The sequence below is a fragment of the Xyrauchen texanus genome, chromosome 4, assembly GCF_025860055.1.
Source record: "Xyrauchen texanus isolate HMW12.3.18 chromosome 4, RBS_HiC_50CHRs, whole genome shotgun sequence".
Classification (NCBI taxonomy): Eukaryota; Metazoa; Chordata; class Actinopteri; order Cypriniformes; family Catostomidae; genus Xyrauchen; species Xyrauchen texanus.
In genome coordinates this window covers 46,315,894-46,335,749 of record NC_068279.1, presented here as the reverse complement: position 1 = coordinate 46,335,749, position 19,856 = coordinate 46,315,894, and the positions used below count along the sequence as shown (strand labels likewise).

General features: G+C 36.7%; 1 protein-coding gene across 1 annotated transcript in view; it reads right to left on the bottom strand.

The window, feature by feature from the left end:
- Positions 1–17,880, bottom strand: part of LOC127634251 (phosphatidylinositol 3-kinase regulatory subunit alpha-like) — a 31,851-nt gene extending 13,971 nt beyond the window's left edge. Inside the window, exons 1-2 of the mRNA XM_052113709.1 lie at positions 17,576–17,880; positions 14,455–15,059 (exon numbers count right to left, since the gene is read on the bottom strand). Coding sequence (XP_051969669.1) covers positions 14,455–14,785 — 331 coding nt within the window. The 5' untranslated portion in view covers positions 14,786–15,059; positions 17,576–17,880. The remainder of the gene's footprint in view (positions 1–14,454; positions 15,060–17,575) is intronic.
- Positions 17,881–19,856: the final 1,976 nt, after the last annotated feature.

Genomic DNA, 19,856 nt, shown 5'->3' with positions numbered 1-19,856 from the left:
GGGTTGCAGGATACAGTTTAACAGCCCTTAAGTAATTTCCAAAGAAGTCACTTTTAACAGACAAATACAATGAGTCTATGCATAAAGAGGGTTTGAGCTATTTTGAAAATTCCTGACCTCAGATAACACACAACACAATAAAGGCAAACATAGCCTAATATAGCAGAGGCCACTAATCCAGGGTTACATGGAAGTAATGTTTACATGGACTATGTTTTAAATCTTTAACATTTTAATTCTGATTAATATTTATTTTTCAAAATAACACTGTACGTTTGATTATCTTCAATGAAAATGAACGATAGTGTCATTTATACAGTGATGTTGTTGATTAATAACAGCAGCGTTTCAAAGCACAAGCTCATTAACATGTCGCAGGTGATAGATTCATAAATGTCCCAATGTTCAGTGTATAAACACCCTTGCCAGTGCCAAATTCATGTTCATGATATACTGATTCACTACATAGGGAGCTGATTGAGACACAGGCACAGCGTCCAAATATCCATACTATATAGTACGCCAGAAACAGAATGCCAGGGGAGTAGTATGTCCGAATCCATAGTATTCATAAGACAGTAAGCCAGAAATGCCAGGATGACCTACTACTTCTGGCAGGAACCGAAGTGTGGATCGCGTTCCTACCCCACAATGCATCGGGAGCCGAGAAGACGTCACGTTCACATACTGGATATAGGAGTGATGGTGGCGTAGTGGCTAAAGCACAGGGCTGTTAATCAGAAGGTCACAGGTTCTAACCCCATGGCCACCACCATTGTGTCCTTGAGCAAGGCACTTAACTCCAGGTTGCTCCCTGTTTAATTGCACTGTAAGTCGCTTTGGATAAAAGCGTCTGCCAAATGCATAAATGTAAATGTAAGAGCACCATGTGCGTGCACATGGTGACGGGACCATGTGCACGCACCAGGATGTTAGCATGTCAAATTCTATTCATACTGCCTCTAAAAAGCGAAAAGTGTATTTCTCATCAAATACAGTACATACTGTGACAGTACATGGTTTCGGACGCAGGAAAGGTTTCACTTTCACATTCTTCTTGTGTTTTTGGTGATTACATTCTTCATGCTTATCGCACCCTATTGGGCAGGAAGAAGAATTTCAAGGAAAATTGTACTTAAATATTGATCGGTTTCTCACTCACACCTACAATATCACTTCAAAAGATATGGATTTAACCAATGGAGACATATGGATTACTTATATGCTGCCTTAATGATTTTTGGAGTGTTCAAAATTTGGCACCCATTCACTTGCATTGAATGGACCTACAGAGCTGAAATATTCTCCTAAAAATCTTAATTTGTGTCCTGCAGGAGAAAGAAAGTCATACACATCTGGGATGGCATGAGGGTGAGTAAATAATAGGGATGTGCGAGACTATTTAACTACTGGAGCCATGTGGAACCATATTCAGCACAGACACGTAGGTGTTAGCATAGGAGAGACTAGCCGAAGCAAGCAAATTTCCATCATGTCATTCACTTCAACTCAGTTTTGTTGAGGGAAAAGGCTTCCCTTTGAAAATTGATGGACTTCATCAAGCCTGAATACATTTACATTTATGCATTTGGCAGACGCTTTTATCCAAAACGACTTACAGTGCAATGATTACAGGGACAATCCCCCTGGAACAACCTGGAGTTAAGTGCCTTGTTCAAGGGCACAATGGTGGTGGCCGTGGGGTTCAAACCAACGATCTTCTGATTAACAGCCCTGTGCTTTAGCCACTACGCCACCACCACTCCACTGAATACACAATACCAGGGTGGAAAACGATCACGTCAAGGTTGGAGCTGTCGCATCAGAACATGCTTGCAAATATGAAAGAGACCATGGAGAAGATGGAGTATGTAGCAATAACAACGGATGGACATCGTTAACAATGGAGTCTAGTTGAATGTGTCAAGTTTGTACTAATTTCATCTTTGAGTCCAATTTGGTTTCACAAATTTTTGAAAAACTTTTAAAACAGTTTCTACAAAATAATTAATATAATGACTTTAAAAATCCCATGTGGATATGAATATCAGTTCCACATGATTTTTTTTACAGTTAATTCTTCAAACAGTTTCAACAAAGTGCTAATAAATTCACTATTAAATTGTTTAATATTCAGTGCATGAATTTTGCACGAGTCTTTTTTTGGACAATATAGCCAATATGAATTGTGTATGAATTATGTTTTTCAAAGGCCGATTATACGCTATTGCTTGATTGTTAACTTTCTTAACAGAATAGCGGTCACCTGTTTTTTTTTTTACATATGTTGATGTAATATGTAGGCTTGTACGTTATTTGAAGAATTCTGTTGATAATATGCTATTGATTATTTGTACTTATTGGTCCTGTCCTGATCCAATGGATTGTATTACTAACGCTGAGTGTATGCTTGTTTCATGTATGTTCATTTTTGGGTGAACTAATCCTTTAAAGTATTATTTAATTTTGAAATATTGCTCCACCCCCAAAAGAAGTTAATTCTGTCATAATCTCAAAAATCTGAAGTTAAACTCCCTTTATTTCCTATTAACATGTTGAGTTTGTATGGTTTAGTTTGCACACAGGGTTTAGCTGCACTGTCCTGGTTCACTGACAAGTAAATCAATATTACATCTACTGTATCAGTCAACACCATCGAGCCCCACTGCAGTCAGAAGCAGAGGATGGAAATAACAAAATCATCTACTGGTCTATTATTAGATTTTATACTACATTATAGTCACATAAACTGGATCAGTTCTGCAGACTTGTCAAATTAATCAATAATCATTCTTTTGAGAGGATTCTTTAATGATATTATCAAGCCAATTCACAAAACAATTATTACTGCATAGGAGTCTACTTGCCACTTTTCTTGCAAGTACAATTTAAGGTGCTTACATATTATGTAAGAATCAAATGTATACAGTATGACAATATTTTATTCAAAAAGGCCTTAAAAAGCAATGAAATCAACAATTAGAGGGACAACAATCAAAAGTGTTCCCAAAAATTCCTGTTTGACATTTACATCTTTTTTTAATAAATAATATTAATTGTTTATCACAATGTTTTTGATTAAGTTATGTATTACGTTGTTTTTAGTTTCAAATGTAAATTTGCATTTAATATTGAAATAAAAATAAAATACATTAAAAAAAAATATATAATTATATTATATGGGGGGTAATGGGGGTACTGACTGACTTTCAGTTATCCCTTTATAAATATTTTTCCTGCCTTGCCTGCTCCGCCTCTTGCAACGTGTTGCTAATCCACTCTGCAGACAAGCTTGGCCATCAGTAAGAAGATTTGCCAATTCAGCCCTGCGTCTCTGGAGGCGATCAGTAATGAAGAGCACATGTACAAGCTCGCACGCACAGCCCAATAAACACCAGCTTTTGTTGTGGTACCATAACTAACGCACTCCAAATCAAATTTCAAACCTCTATTGAAGAAAGTTTTCGAGTGTGAGATTTTTTATTTTAAGGTTTTGCATGTTACTGATGGTCACATTATAGGATTCCAATGCACATCTGACCCAAATGGCTTAAAAATAAAAAACATTCTTAATAACATTGTTGTTGTAATTGTTGTAATAACAACAACAAGAATAATAACATAACCACACTTTTTACAAACATTTAGCCAACTTTATAATACAATAAACAGCTAAAAAGATCATGTAAAATGCCAAACAATGGGTCTAATTCTTGTAACCAATGCAAATCTTACCCCAACCCACTAATGAAACCTATTTAAGATTTTATTCCAGGTTTGGTAACATTACAGGATTTCAATGCATTTTTAACCCAGAGGACTTTAATAAATACTATCTCTATGCAATCACAGCACTTTATCCAAGAGTTTGTCTTGTCTTGTCTGGGTTTTAGACAACACACCATTTTATTCGCTGGTGTGGAATGCCTGTTCCGGGCCTTTGCAAATGCAGTCATTTGAATCAGTTCTGCATAACCCTTTTGCTAGAGCACTTTTACGCCACCTACTGCAATCTGCATTTAGAGACGATTGTACAGAATCGTCATGATGCTAAATATGTCTACCGGGCACAAAATGTTCAGGGCTGAGCCGACAGAACTGGCCCATTACACCCATGGCCACAAAGCAGTCCTGCCTCATCTAGAACCACCATGAGCTAATGAGGGCAGTTACCCTGCATGAGAACGACACGTCTTTACTGCTGAAAATAAACTGCCTTTACAAAAAAAAAAAAAAAAAAAAAAAAAAGTGGCTGTACCATGAAACATTAATATCACATGGCAATACCTTGATCATTTGATAAACAGATACACTACCAGTGAAAAATTTTGACACAACTGACTGAATTTTCATTCTTTAAATTAGTTTTTAACAAAAACCTATGAATGAATTTCTTTACAAAACAAATATATATATAATTCTTTTAAATGGATGACTATTAGACAGTAAGGGAAGTAGCCAACAAGTGCCCAGCATACATGGAAATTCCTTCAATCTATATACATAGACAGAAAGGCGCAAAAATATAAAGCTAAAATATAAAGAACAAAGTATACTTGCATTTTCAGGGAGGTCAGTATATCTTGCGGACAGTGTGTACAAAGCTCATTTTGTCATCAGAACACTACAGACAGTCCATATTTATTTTTTGCATCAAGGGAGCACACGCCTGCCATTGACTGCTAAAAGAGTATCATAAAGCAGATGTAGTGTAAATGCATCGAATGGACGTGTGGTCAAAAAGAGTAGCATACATGACTACACTGAAGAAGATAAGTCTGCGTCTTTGCGCGTCGTCATAGCATGCGCCAGCCATTTATGTTTTTGGAGTAGCAGATACTATGAAATGTGGATACTATGGATGCTTATCGCACCCTATTGGGCAGGAAGAAGAATTTCAAGGAAAATTGTACTTAAATATTGATCTCTTTCTCACCAACACATAAAATATCACTTCAGAAGACATGGATTTTACCCCCAGAGTACCTTTATGTTACCTTTATAAGGATTTTGGAGCTTAACATTTTTGGCACCCATTCACTTGCATTGTGAGGACCTGCAGAGCTGAAATTTTCTAAAAATCTTTATTTAATCGACAATTAATCATCAGCCAAATTTCATAATCGTGAAAGCCTAACCACAGTACGTTTTGGTAAATGCGAAGAGAGGGGTTTCTTACTGCTCGGTAAAGGGCAAGTGTACATTCTTTACTAAACCAAGCAACAATTCTCCCTCAGAAAGCTGCTCCATGCAGCAGATGTTCGTACAAGTGCTGAAGAGGCCCTCAAATGGCGCGAGACATATTAACTTAAATGCAAGCAATGCCTTACCCCCACCAGTTCGCACACTTTAAGTTAACTGCCACAGCTACCACATCTCTTACAGTTTTAAAAATCAAAAGGGCCCCTTTTTCTCATTTGATGCCTTTTGCCCTTCATTTCTGATCAGCGGCATTCTTGAAATAACTGTGCATGCATGACATGAGCAGCACAATTACAACAAACCTGCATCTCAGAGAGATTGAGATGAAGTAAAAAAACAAAAAAAAATATGTCAGCATATTTCTCTATAGATAAAATCGCAAAGACAGCATCACCTTTGTAAATTGCATGCCAGAAGTATGCCATATCTCATGAAAAAAGAGGAATGCAGGCCTTGAACACACTTGTACTGTATGTACAAGGGCTGTCATGATTCAGAAATTTGGCTGACGATTAATTGTCATATAAAATGTCTTTTTTTTTTTATGTGTGCTTTTTTTCTGCATGTGTGCTTCATACACCATAAAAGTCATTTTTACATAATTAACTTCAAATATATAAATCAAATCATAAAATTGGAATATACTATCATTTCATTTTAAAGCTTTAAAACTTATGATTGACATAAGGGCCCATATTATGCAAATTTACAGGTTCATAATTTTATTTTGGGTCTACTAGAATAGGTTTACATGCTTTAATATTCAAAAAACACATTATATTCTCATACTGTACATTTCTTTTGTACATTTCCCCTCTCTTGATCCTCTGGCTCAAATGCTCTGATTTACCTCCTGTCTCTTTAAAGCCCCCCTTTCCGAAAACCCAGTCTGCTCTGATTGGTCAGCTGGCCTAGTCTGTTGTGATTGGTCAACCATGTAGAGTGTGTGTCGGAAATGTAACGTCCCTTCCCATAACCGAGTTTCAGCTCCCGAGTCTTCCTGAGCGGCTCTGTAAACATTGTAACTATGGTAACAGTGGCGGTTTTTGCCATACCAGTTCTAGCCAGAGTCCGATAATGAATGAAATAATGAAAGTTTGGAAGAACAAGCTAATTGACACATAGTGCATCTAAGTTAGACATCTTTTGCTGAAATGGATGTAGCCAAGCTTTTTTTGCCCAAAATATGAACGAAGAACAGAGGCTTACTCCCGGTTGGACATTACTGGGGATATTAGAGAGTTATGTGCAAGTTAGCCGTTAGTTTTAGACAATTTTACATTTACACTTGTGTTTTGAACTCATATATATACACATAATGTTTACACATATGTTATTGTATTTATATTATATTATGCAATAGTAAAACATTTCTTTCCAAATTACTTCACTTTCACACGTTACTTTGATGCTCTGATTAATCCCACAAGTCCTTATTTGTTATGAAGAAAAACCTTCTCGATTTCGTTTCATAGATATATAATCCTCCTCTGTATCACTGCGTGTATGAACCAGGAACATTTGCCATTACTGATCGTTTAAAGTGAACACGGAACGCTTTCCATTTACTATCAATGTTCATAGTTGTTCGTCTATGTTTTCGCTGGAGTTTGGCACGAGTCTGCTGACAGGGCACGCATCAGGGTGCATCATGCGCTCTTCCGGACATGAGCTGGTTGACCTCCAACTGAATGACACACAAATGCACCATTCATGACATTCGCTTAAAATTCCCTTATATGTACATTAAAATGTGATTGGAATTTAAATGCCCAATAATCGCGGTTGTCTCAAATATCCGCGGTTTGATCAAATAACCACAATCAGACAGTTATTTAATAATCCCGACAGGCCTAGTATGTAGTAACCAGCTTCTGGCCAACAACGCAAAAGGTCTGGTTCACATTTATTTTAATCATCCATGGAAGCACAGGATCGAACGCCAGAACACTGGAACAGAGAATATTGTGGCTTTACTGCTTTAATGTTATCTAAAACATGCAAATGGATAGCTGACGCATAAAGTGTCCTTCGAATTTTTGTTAAATAAACATTGAGATTAGGTTAAAATGTAGCCAATATGAAGGGAAAGAATATATTTGAGGTAATGTGACTGTTCACTTTTCATTTAAATTTGCCTGCATCATTTTTATTTAAATGGCCCTGCAGTGTAACAAATTAACTTTTTAAAAGTTGAAATTTTCAATGTAGTCTCTCAGTTCATATGAGATATAAGACCTACATTTACAAAACTATCAAAATGCTTATAAAAATGATCAAGCAGCAGCATTATCGAAATGCTGTTCAAAATAGTTTTAAAATGAGTAAAAGCACCGCAGGACACATCAACTTCCCAAAAGGGTTTCATGTCTGCTACCTAAACACTGCATTGTCTATCCTACTTTTTGTACAAGTTCTCTCTCTCTTTTTTTTGGCTAGTTATTCTGGCTAAACCCTTGAGTTTTTGTGTTAATGTGTACCAAAGGACTGTGCATGAATTCTGCACAAAGCAACACAGATTAACATGATACTCAATGTCAATCAGGGTCAACCATGAAGCAATCACAAAGTTCCATGTGAATTCATACCTTAATGTTGGGAAGTATCAAAATATGTTAATCAGCAGAAAGCCATTCTCCACGCAATAAAGCAGAACAGTGGTTGTGGATAAAGAGGAACTCTCATGTAAAAGATTTGGATCCCTTTTGATTCACACAGAGCATGCACAGAGCACTTGGGCCTGAAGTGAAGAAAAAACTATGCAGTATAATTATGTGGAACAGATTTCAGTTAAAAGTTTGCAAGAGCATTTTGTGTACTCGAGAAGACATTTATTGAAGGCGACAACGACCACTTAAGCACATGAGTGTTTTATAATATGATTTCATTTTTAAAATGCAGCATGAAGAAACAAAGAAAAAAACAAACAAAAAAAACATGTCTCAAGACCCCTGCATTTTGTTTCATTCAGTCCAGAACTGAAAGTCACAAATTGCTGTCTGATGAATTGAAATGCACGGTATAGCCGAAAATGATGCAATGATCACAAAATAAAATAAAACTATTTTAGGCTCATATAGGGGGTATTTAATCTTGGTCATTCCATGTGTTTTTACTGAGCGGATTGCTATCCGATTAAATAAGCACATTCCATTTACACTTGGCCACATAAATGTGTCTCTGTCAAATATAAATCCAAATGTAAATTCCCACGCTATGCAAATAAATTTCATTTCCATGATAATGCTTATGCCGGGCCATGATTTTGCACATTTCCCTAAGGTCATGTCGTAGGAAGAATGTGTCAGCTGTGCTCATTGTCAGTCTTCAGTTTCTGTTTCATCAGCAATCTACATTAAATAAATGAAGAAATAAAACGATCTTTCTCCTTCAACATGCACGTTTCTTAATTTGTTATTATTTTATTTGCAACGCAATGCAAATACTTGGTTACTTCTGTTATATTAAGCATTTTTCATTTGCAGACGTAGCACTGCTTGGGTGAAGTAAAGTTTACATATGTGGCTTGAACAGCCAGATGCATCAGTCTCATATCTGTCTGAGAGGGCATTGACACTTTCATTGACTTTTCATGATCAGGTACAAATTCGATCAGCAAAACACATGAAGTGACCAAGTGTAAATAACCCCATAGTTGTTACTGAATGCCAATTGGTGGGAAACATTTTTGAAGAAAAACAAATCAAAATGTATGCAATTGTGTTTTCATGATCGATCATTGCTGTCACTTCCGAGTCCTCAAGCCCTTCCCTGGTTGAAAGCTTCAGTAAAAATGAGTTAACAATAAAACGAGAAAGAAAACGGAGCACAAAGCTGGGCTGGGCACATACGGATCCTCTCACTCCAGAGGCCCACAGAAAGGAGCACGTTAGTGTTTTAAAAAAAAAAGCCTGGGAGCTGGAACGGACTGGAATTCCACATCTGCTGTTCTCTGAAGTGAGCCCCTGCGGCTCAAAGAGAGAGAGAGGAGAGTGTACAAGAGGCCCCATGTCAAACACTCCCCCTCGTTCTCCTTCAGGCCCAACCCAAGAAGAATTAAACAAAAATTCAAAGAGGGAGCTGAAGAAATGAGAGAGAGAGGGAGGAGAACATTGCGGTGGAGGAGGGGATAGAAAGAGAGAGAGAAAGCAAGAAAAATATCTGCAAGATCCTTCACTGGTGGGTAACAAATCTCAAACACAGTGAGGCAATAAGAAGTGAATCCCTGGGCCCCAGCAGCACTGCAGGCCCCTGACCCTCTCTCTGCCTTAACACACACACACACACACACACACACACACACACACACACACAGACACACACACAGACACACACACAGACACACACACAGACACTTCTGTACTACCATTTAACAGAACAGGCAGTAGTCTCTCAATCTTACGAAACCAACTAATTCATACTGAATATAAAAACTGAATACAAAAATAGCTTTCAAAAATCGCAAGCTCCAATTTGACTAGCTTGCTTGAAGCACTTTCTGGGGGTCTGCATAGAACTTGTGATGTACAGCTAAACAGCAGGATTTGCTAAATTGTGCAAGGTTTGTGCAGTCAAATCTTTGATAGAAATCTTGTTTGAAACGCAAGTAAGCAGCAGCATGTAAACAAGAAATCTTTGAGCAAACCTGTGTATTCTACTTTACTCTTAGACAGTATGCTTACATGCAGTCCGATTTTTGCAAAGTCGTATTACAAACCTAGATCATGCAATTATAGCTCAGCTTCATCCAGCTTATGTTAATTGGACCACCACTGGCTTTGGCATTGTGTGCTTGTTCTGAAAGTGTTGACACATAACGGTATTAAACACATTTTCCAGCTGACGTTCTTCCTTTAGACATTGTGTCAAGTATACTTAGACATAAGACTCTAACTCGACTATGCTATCGCTTGATTATAATAGTGCATATAATGTGTTATATACAATTAAGAGTTTGCCTATTCCTAAGCCCCAAAAGAAATTCAATACAAATGTGGCCAGAATGAGCGAAAATGTGTATCAGACTTCATGCTGATAGTCAAAGGTCTGGCTACACGAAACAACATTAACGCAATAACTATTTTCTTCACGATTTTAAATCACTTTTATAACCTTAAAAAGCTGCTGCTCAATTGGCTTGTCTTAGCAGAACACCATTTTCCTGTATGCTGTTAGTGCCATTTCTCTATGTTGCTAGAAATGAGAGATTAGGGCTGCAATTTTAAATGATTTTGATAATCGATTAATCTAACGATTATAAAAACGATTATTCGACTATTCTGTCGATTATTGCAACGATTAATCATTAGCTCTTAACCGATTATTCAGCTGGTGCCCCAACTTAAAAGTTTGTATTAGGCTAAACGTGCTTACTAACAATAAAGAGGACAAAATCATCTTTTAAAAATACCTCTAAATGACATTCACTGAATTAAAGGGAAAAAAATAAATACTTTTAAGTTTTAAATTCCATTAAGTTTAATTCAGTAAAGAAATTCCAATTGTTATCAAGTGTTTTTGTCTTGTTTTCCATTTAAAATGGTCAAAATCCTTAAAACAAGATACATTTAATTGAGAAGCAACATATATGATATTTAGACTGTAGTACTGTAGTGCAGTAAAGACAAAATATACTTATATTCAAGATCTATTCTCTAAAAGCAAGTCTAAATATCTTAAATGCTGCTTCTCAGGTGAATGCATCTTTTTTAAAGGATTTTTAGACCTTTTAAGATAATTTTTTATATTATATTCAACATACTCAGATAAAAAAAATTCTTGTGCAGAATAGCTGCTAAAGTAAATGTACGCTGATTTAAAGGAGTTTTAGATATTTATATTGGAAAACAAGCCAAAACAAAAACAAATCATAAATGTATTTTGTTGCAGTGTATAATGAATGAGGCGAAGACTTCCTCTCTCAGCTTTTTGTTCACTTCAGTCCATCTTTAACTCACAAAAAAACAAACTCTCCCTTATTAATAAAGCTGCGTATTGCCAATTTTCTTCACGATAAGATGCACACCGCAACACATATGTGATTATGATTCAATAAGTCGCAAGCCATCATGTTATACTCTAGTTGCATTAAGCACACGCTCTCGAGGGAGGAGCGTCGCCACGACAGAGTGTGCATCAGCCAGATGCAGTTTCAATCTCTCCCCCCCCTCAGATCGGGACATTCATGCAACTCATAGAAGAGGCGCTGATAGCTCAAATAAATTTGTAGTTATTTACATGATCTGCTTCCGTATTATTTGAAATGTATTAAAGCTATAATGCATTAAATATAACTGCATTTAAGATGTAAAACCTTTTTTCCTTATTAGGAAAATTTCCCCGAGAGTGCTTCTGTATTTACTTATTTTGCATTTTTGCATTATTATTCCCTCATAATTCACGATCTACATCACCTGAAGCTGTTTGGGAAATTCAGAATGCATCTGGACTGTGAGCTGTGTTTTCATCCTCTCCTCAGTCAGGTTCCAGCTGCAGTGCTGCTATTGCGTGTCATCATAAGAGTTTAATCTGATCTCAGGTTACATTAAATTACATCAAAAGACTATTTGATAACGGAAATTTTTGTTGACAATTTTATATTGTTGATGTTAGTGATATATCGATAATCGGTTTAGCAGATATCTTTAACTTAATCGATTATCGGTTCTTTAAAGCTGAAGTATGTAACTTTTTATGTGTTAAAATACCTTCTCCCATCCCAGCTTAATATGCAGAGACAACTATAAGTAAGCCATTCATAGATTCATTTTCTCTGAAACTTACGTTTTTCTGTTCCGCTTTGAAAATCACTGTTTGTTTTGAACGAATCACTTAGACCCACCCCAACAACGTTACTCAACGATGCAGTGAGTTAGGGGCGGGACTATCTCTTAGTTTGACCAATGGCAGATGGGCGTATTCAGAAATTTTGTTTTGAAAACTGTTGATTTTTGCTATTCCTTTTGGGTTGCAGAAATTAAATACTTCAGGTTTACCAATAAAGTTGGACACAAAAGACTTTGCATTTAAAATATGAATTGAGTTCTTTGTAGACTGTGTGCAAGATTCGTTTTGTAAAGCAGTTCACCAGAGGATAGTGATAAATTATTAAGTTGTTAATGTGCCTAAAAGCAGAAATAAAATAAGAATTGAAAATTAGTAATGCATATTGGTTATTGGAAATGTAAACACAAAAATAATCAGTATTTTATTTGTCATTAAAAACCAATATCTGCCAATCTCTACTGGCAAGTACATTTTTATATATACATTACATTTACAAAATATGAGAAAACAAAAACTTTCCAAAATGAGCTCAAACATTCAGCAGAAATTATATTTTATTATGTCTTCTATCCATAAAAGTTTACCAGCGTAAAACAGCCTTTCATATTTCAGTCACTTTATCCGATGTAGAATAGTCGGCAAAAAAAGTGTTTTTTTTGGGTCAAACAATTTGTGTGTAATTTCTAGTGGCACCAAACGGAATTGCATAAAATGTCAATTTTCAAACAAGTTTCCCAAACACTCCCGACATATTCAATTGTTCAGACATACAGGTAGAGTACATGAAACTTAATTCAAGTTTCAAAAACTATTTGGTTTAAGAGATGGAATTTAACTGGAGTTTTATGTGGGTTTCGTGCTCGGGTGGGGGAACAGGATTTCAAGTCCTTGTACCACGAGAGTGAGTTGCACAATCTCCTGAGCCCTGGATGCCTTCCAGATCTCGAGTTTTACATTCAGCAAAAATCCAAGTCTTAACCACTGTCCAAACTAACCCTTTTCTCCCTTTCATTAACATGGATGAAAATTCATCCAGCCATTCAGAAGCGAAAGAGGGAAATGGTGGCACTTTGGGCATATTCATGCTTCTTATGCAATTTTGAACTCCAAGAAAAAGTTAGTTGGGTTTCACCAAACTAAAATAGCTCCTGTCAAAGAAAAAAAAAGTTTGTGCTCATGTATTTCTGCCATTAAACCACAAAGAACGAGGAAGTGGCACACAGGTTTGTCATACTGCCTCTGAAATGCAATGATTTTTTTGAGTGACATATCTTGCTTACGATCTACGTTCCATTACCTGATTTAAAAAAAAAAAATAAAGAGTTATTTGTCACCATGACAACTGTGTTTTTCTTTCTAAATTCCTGAAACAAACGTACAGCATTAAGCAGGAAAACTTTATGTAGGCTGTTTGCTGGCTGGGCATTGGAAACTGGGCGGTGTCTTTAAATTATACTTTGAGGGTTCAAACTGTTCACATGAAACGTACCCCAGACCAACATATCAAGAGGACTCTGGGGCAATTCGCTGGTGTGTACAACTTGTTTGGTCACTTTCACACTAACCAATCCAAACTTAGCTCTGACGTCAAACAGATTCAGGTCCACAAGCTCGAGTGATAAAGCAACATTCAAATTCATAATAAATAATTGACTATAATATGTATATGAACCATTCCTTCGAGATGTGGCACTTCACATTACGGTGCTAGAAAATAAATTTTTGAAAGTATTCATCGATAACTTGAACTAAAATTACACATCTCACACTGTATCAAGACAACTAGGGGAGATATTTTGGTAGCCATAGGGGCTCTAAATGGTGGTGCAAAATGCACAGAAATGCCAGACAATTACAAACTACAGTGTACAGGCCTTCATCCAAATCTGGGCTTTCTGCCATGTTTGCAATAACGAAACATAGCCCAGTGCAAATCTTAAACAGCCTTAAATATCCAGTGGACGTTTGTGTGCTGGGACTATAAATCCCATCTCTTGCTGAAATGGTGGTGTAAAATCTGGTCACTAGTTACAAAAATAACGAAAGTGGCAAGTGGTTATTTCAAGAGAGGCACCTGGGTTTGGTGTCAACATAAATGGATCTAGTTAAGGTGAAAGACGATTTGTTTGAATTATTCGCTTTAGGAACCAATGAAACCAAGCTAAAATGGCAGACTATAATATTTAAAAATGATAAGATCAACTCTGATGACCAATTATTAATCTAGAGGTTAAGTATAAACAGCTTCTGGCAAAACAGTTTAATGTAAAAGCTAATTGGTATCAGAACTGTGGTCTAGTGGCTACTGGTGCTCATTCGGGCACATGTTTTCGAGTCCAACGTGCAAAATTTCTCATTCTCAACATCAATTCCTCACACTTTGTCAGTATATGGTCTGACCGTGTTTTAATCAAGTGTAAATCAAAGTGTGAAAAATAAAGTTTAGGACAAAATCATTTCACCCACCTTGCTCAGAGTCTGAGTCTGGCTTGGAGGGCCCCGGGGCCACAGGTAGGGGCCTTGCGGGCCTCGGTTTGGGAGTTGGTGGAGAAATCTTTTTCTTTCCAATGAACTCCACGTACGTACCAGGAAAGTCCCCCTTTTCCTGAGTGGTTTCATTAAAGCCAGGCAGCCATCCAATTTCATCCGGTCTCTCCTCCATACCATCATTGTAGCCGACTGCAAGCAGTGCAGCCTTACTGACAGTAAGAATGTCCCCTACATGCAAGTCAATATCCTCTTCCCTGTCTTTCTTGTAGTCATACAGTGCTCTGTACTGATATCCTTCCGCACTCATCTTGATGGGTGTTGTATCAAATATTCAATAATGTTCTGCTCCTCACAGGTTCTTTGTACAAATTTGTGGATGCCAGGTAAGAGTCTAAATAAAGAGTCTTGATCCAAAGACTTTAAGCCTTTATTATCATTATCCACAACAAATAGTCTGGCTTGACTGGTGGATTATGTGAAACTAATAGTCCAGTGATTGAATGCACCTTCGAGGTGCTGCAGACACACCGTTCCCATCTGTGTGAGGCCTGTTTCTGTGGATCTCACAAAGTAACTCAAACCTGCAACACAGAGAATCCGTTTTACACACACTACAAAGACAATCAACTTCAATGGGGTAAACCCAAGAAAAACCTCTACTGTTACACATTATTTGCACAAACAACAAAAACCTGATAAATACATAGGTTAAATCTATGTATTCAGAAACTATGTAATAATGTGGGTGAGAAACAGATCAATATTTAAGTCTTTACTATACTATAAATACCACTTTCACTTTCTTTAGTTTTTTTGCCATTTCACATTCTTCATGCATATGGCCACCTACTGGTCAGGGCTGGTCAAAGGTGGAGTTTTATAGAAAAATAACTTAAATATTGATCTGTTTCTCACCCACACTTTTAACGTAGCTTCAGAAGACATGAATAATACCACTGGAGTCTAATTGATTACTTTTATGCAGCATTTATGGACCTTCTAAGTAGGTCACCATTCTTTTGCATTGAATGGACATACAGAGCTGAAATATTCTTCTAAACAGGCATGCCCTGATACCATTTTTTGGAGAATGAGTACCAATACTTTTTTTTAGTACTCGGCGATACAGAGTCCGATATCTCAATAATAATAATATTATATAATAAAAGTTATAAATATAAAACTCAATATCAGCTCTGTTATCATCAAAATTGTGTTTAAATATATTAAAACTTTAATCAACTGAAAGTATCACAAATAATTTTCAACATGAATTTGTATTATTTTTATCAAATGAAGCAATTTTATACAGAACCTCACAGTACAATCCTAAATACAACACTGGGGTTATTTTTGTCAAATAAAGTGCTGCATAATAGAGCATCACAGATGTGAGATACTGCTCAAGTATAATAAAATTACTACTGATTTATTATTATTATTATTAGTAGTAGTAGTAGTAGTAGTAGTAGTAGTAGTAGTAGTAGTAGTATAACAGTGAATATTACATAACTTTTTCATTTTAATTAGGCTTTTATTTTGAAGTGTATCTGTTTTGTTGCTCTAAGTCTAACGTTATGACGACAGATTCCCAAAATGGAAAAGCTGGTCGCTACGTGAATCAAAGTGATTATTAAACCACAAAATGCTACTATATAAATAAATAAGTAGTCTATATATGACTTGTGCTAAAAAGTGAATTAGCGCTATGCCTGCTGTGATCTGCTACAAACACAGCATGTGATGCTCATGATGGTGTTTTCCATGTATGAGCCAAGGATCTCTAAAGGTTCGAGCAGTTTGCGTCTCTATGTCAGCACAACGCCGGCTCCACACATGCACTCACATTTAACATGCTGCATGTACAAATAACCTATTTATATTATTAAATCACAGCATTTGCTGTTAAATAATCTCACTAGGACACAACATGATTTTAATCTGTATGCTGAATGTTTACAGCATGACATTCGTACGTCAGATGGTATCGGAGCATTTTTACGAGTACATGAGTGCGGTATCGGAAACGATTCTGATACCAGTATCGGTGCATCCCTACTTCTAAAAGTATTAATTTGTGTTCTGCAGAAGAAAGTAAGTCTGGGACACATCTGGGAAGGCATGAGTGTGAGTAAATGATGACAGAATTTTCATTTTGGGGTGAACTCTTTAAATGGGATTTAAATGATCAATGTGTTCAACTACTAAACTAAAACTATAAAGAGACTGGTAACAATACCGTTTATGGCCAGGGAAAAAAAAAATATTTCTCTTTCATGCAGCATAAAACTGCTTATAAAATGTTAATCATGACTTCACAGAGAGATTGAAGAGCAAAAATATTGTGGCCAAAAATACCTCGGAAAGCCTCAAAAAAGCGTTGAAATACACACAAGCAAATGTAGATAAGCACTGTTTGAACAAATGTAAATAAAAGAACAAATGGCGGAAAATAAAACTCCAAAATGAGTCGAAATGATGAACGAGCACTACATTCGGCTTACTGCAACCGATTCCAATGATACTGTAAATCGTCGCGAAGTTAAAACCGGAATTTAAGGAATTTATCAAACCGTATATTCACCAAGTGTGAGGTGATTCATTCTTAAAGCAATACAGTGCAACTTTCAAGTTTTAAAGGGCATTATTAAGGATTAAAAATGAAAACACAACTACAAATCGTATATCAAGCTAAATGTTGACATTATTATTAATCAGAGCGACATCGCTGCGGCACATCATGACGTCTCTGGTGCATGTGACGTTAATCGAGGCGAGTTATATTTATTAATCTCAATTAATTACAGAAACTCCGGCTTAGCATGCCGGCTAACAGTATTTAACTTTAAAGAACAACATAAAGATTATCAATCAAGTAGCTCATAGTTTATAAGCAAAAACAACATAAAGCCCGACCATTTCATTTGCACAGTCAGTCGCGGTGGAATTAAATCGCCTGTGTGCATGTGAAGTAATTGGATGCAGTCGGGACACGCCGTACTGGAACAATCGACACAGCAAAGCGATCCTGCCAAATACATTATATCCCAAACTTATCCCGAATACATTGCGCATTACATAAAACAATACTACTTACCGGGTACTGGAGAATATGACGAGAGACTGAATTGTATCTGCTAACTTTTTTTTAAAGTTGCAAGGGGCCCGTTCATGAATAGCAGGGCCGAGAAAATCTCCTTCCCTTCCCGTATAACTCCAGCTCTCATCGGCTCTCCAGCAAACCTACGCAGCTCAACTGCTATAAAGCCCACCTCAGACGACACGTCTTCGGGGAAATAACATTCAGCAGAGGGGTAAATTTCAACCCTCTAATTGGGTTATTTTTACTACTTTCTAACTTAATGATTGAGCTCGTTTCCCGACAGTAATGCCGACTCCGCCCGAGTCACAGCACACTGAATCCACTTAGCACTCAAGCCACGCCCAATGCTCTAAGGCAGCACCCCCCAGCCCGACACGGCCCGCCCCCTCTTCCATATTTTTACATTGGCCCCGCCTCCTCTGGTTAATGTGTTAAACGACTGGGCTTGAAAGCTTTACGCCAGCAGTTTTCTCGGTCATACGAAAGCAATATTCGAGAGCAAGATTTTAGCCGTAATAATAACCATTACAAATTGAAAAATGGGTGTTGTGCTGCTTGCTGCTTTCATGTTGTTTGGAGTGTTTAAATGGGGCAATATTTCTGGAAATTACTTTCAGAGAGCCCTACTGTATGGTACTGTGCTATCAGAGGGTGATACCATGGTACTTTGATATGTGGATAGTTATGGGTATATAACATGTTCATTAACATGTAATGATTATAGACATAATGACATTTCATGTCAACTACCCATATACTAAATGTTTACTGTATTCATATTATAGTATTGACATAGTACTCCAAAAAATATGTCAAAAATATAATGTTTCTCAAAACAAATTGTGTCCAAAAAACATGGTTTTACCATGTATGGGAGAAAAGGATTGGTTTTTAAACCAATTAAACATTTCTGCTAAACATATTGTAGAAATAATATTGATCAAGATTTAAAAAAATATATAGTAATTTTAGTTAATAGCAATGGGTATTAGTTATTGTTTGATATAATATTTGAAAGCCTCTAATAAGCTATGCTATCTGACTAATTTACAAAAAGAGAGTGAGTGGGGTTGGTTTGCACATAGTGTATAAATAAAGAATATATCATTCATAACTTTCAGACACACATTTACCAACATACCTGTACATAAACATATATAACTAAATAATAATAATAATAATAATATCCGAAAAGTGCAAATCAATCCCAGAACAACAGCAATGGAACTTGTGAAGATGCTGGAGGAAACAGGTAGACAAGTATCTATATCCACAGTAAAACGAGTCATATATCGACATAACCTGAAAGGCTCTTCAGCAAGGAAGAAGCCAATGCTCCAAAACCACCATAAAGACAGACTACAGTTTGCAAGTGCACATGGGGACAAAGATCTTTTTGGAGAAATGTCCTCTGGTCTGATGAAACAAAAATTGAACTTTTTGGCCATAATGACCAGCGTTATGTTTGGGGAGAAAAGGGTGAGGCGTGCAAGCTGAAGAACACCATCCTAACCGTGAAGCATGGGGGTGGCAGTATCATACTGTGGGGGTGTTTTGCTGCAGGAGGGACTGGTGCACTTCACAAATAGATGGCATCATGAAGAAGGAAAATTATGTGTATATATTGAAGCAGCATCTCAAGACATCAGCCATGAAGTTAAAGCTCGGTCACAAATGGGTCTTCAAAATGGACAATGACCGCAAGCATACCTCCAAAGTTGTGGGAAAATGGCTTAAGGACAACAAAGTCAAGGTATTGGAGTGGCATCACAAAGCCCTGACCTCAATCAGATAGAAAATTTGTGGGCAGAACTGAAAAAGCATGTGCGAGCAAGGAGGCCTTCAAACCTGACTCAGTTACACCAGTTCTGTCTGGAGGAACGGGCCAAAATTCCAGAAACTTTTTGTGAGAAGTTTGTGGAAGGCTACCCAAAATATTTGACCTAAGTTAAACAATTTATAGCAATGCTACCAAATACTAACAAAGTGTATGTAAACTTCTGACCCACTGGAAATGTGATGAAAGAAATAAAATAAAATTCTCTCTACTATTATTCTGTATTATTTCACATTCTTAAAATAAATTAGTGATCCTAACTGACCTAAGACAGGGAATATTTTTTATGAATAAATGTCAGGAATTGTTAAAAACTGAGTTTAAATGTTTTTTTATGTAAACCTCTGACTTCAACTGTAAAATGGTAATACCATGGTATTCTTTTAAATACCTTTGTAGTACCTTGTACTGTGGCGGTAACCAGTCAGTAATACAGCA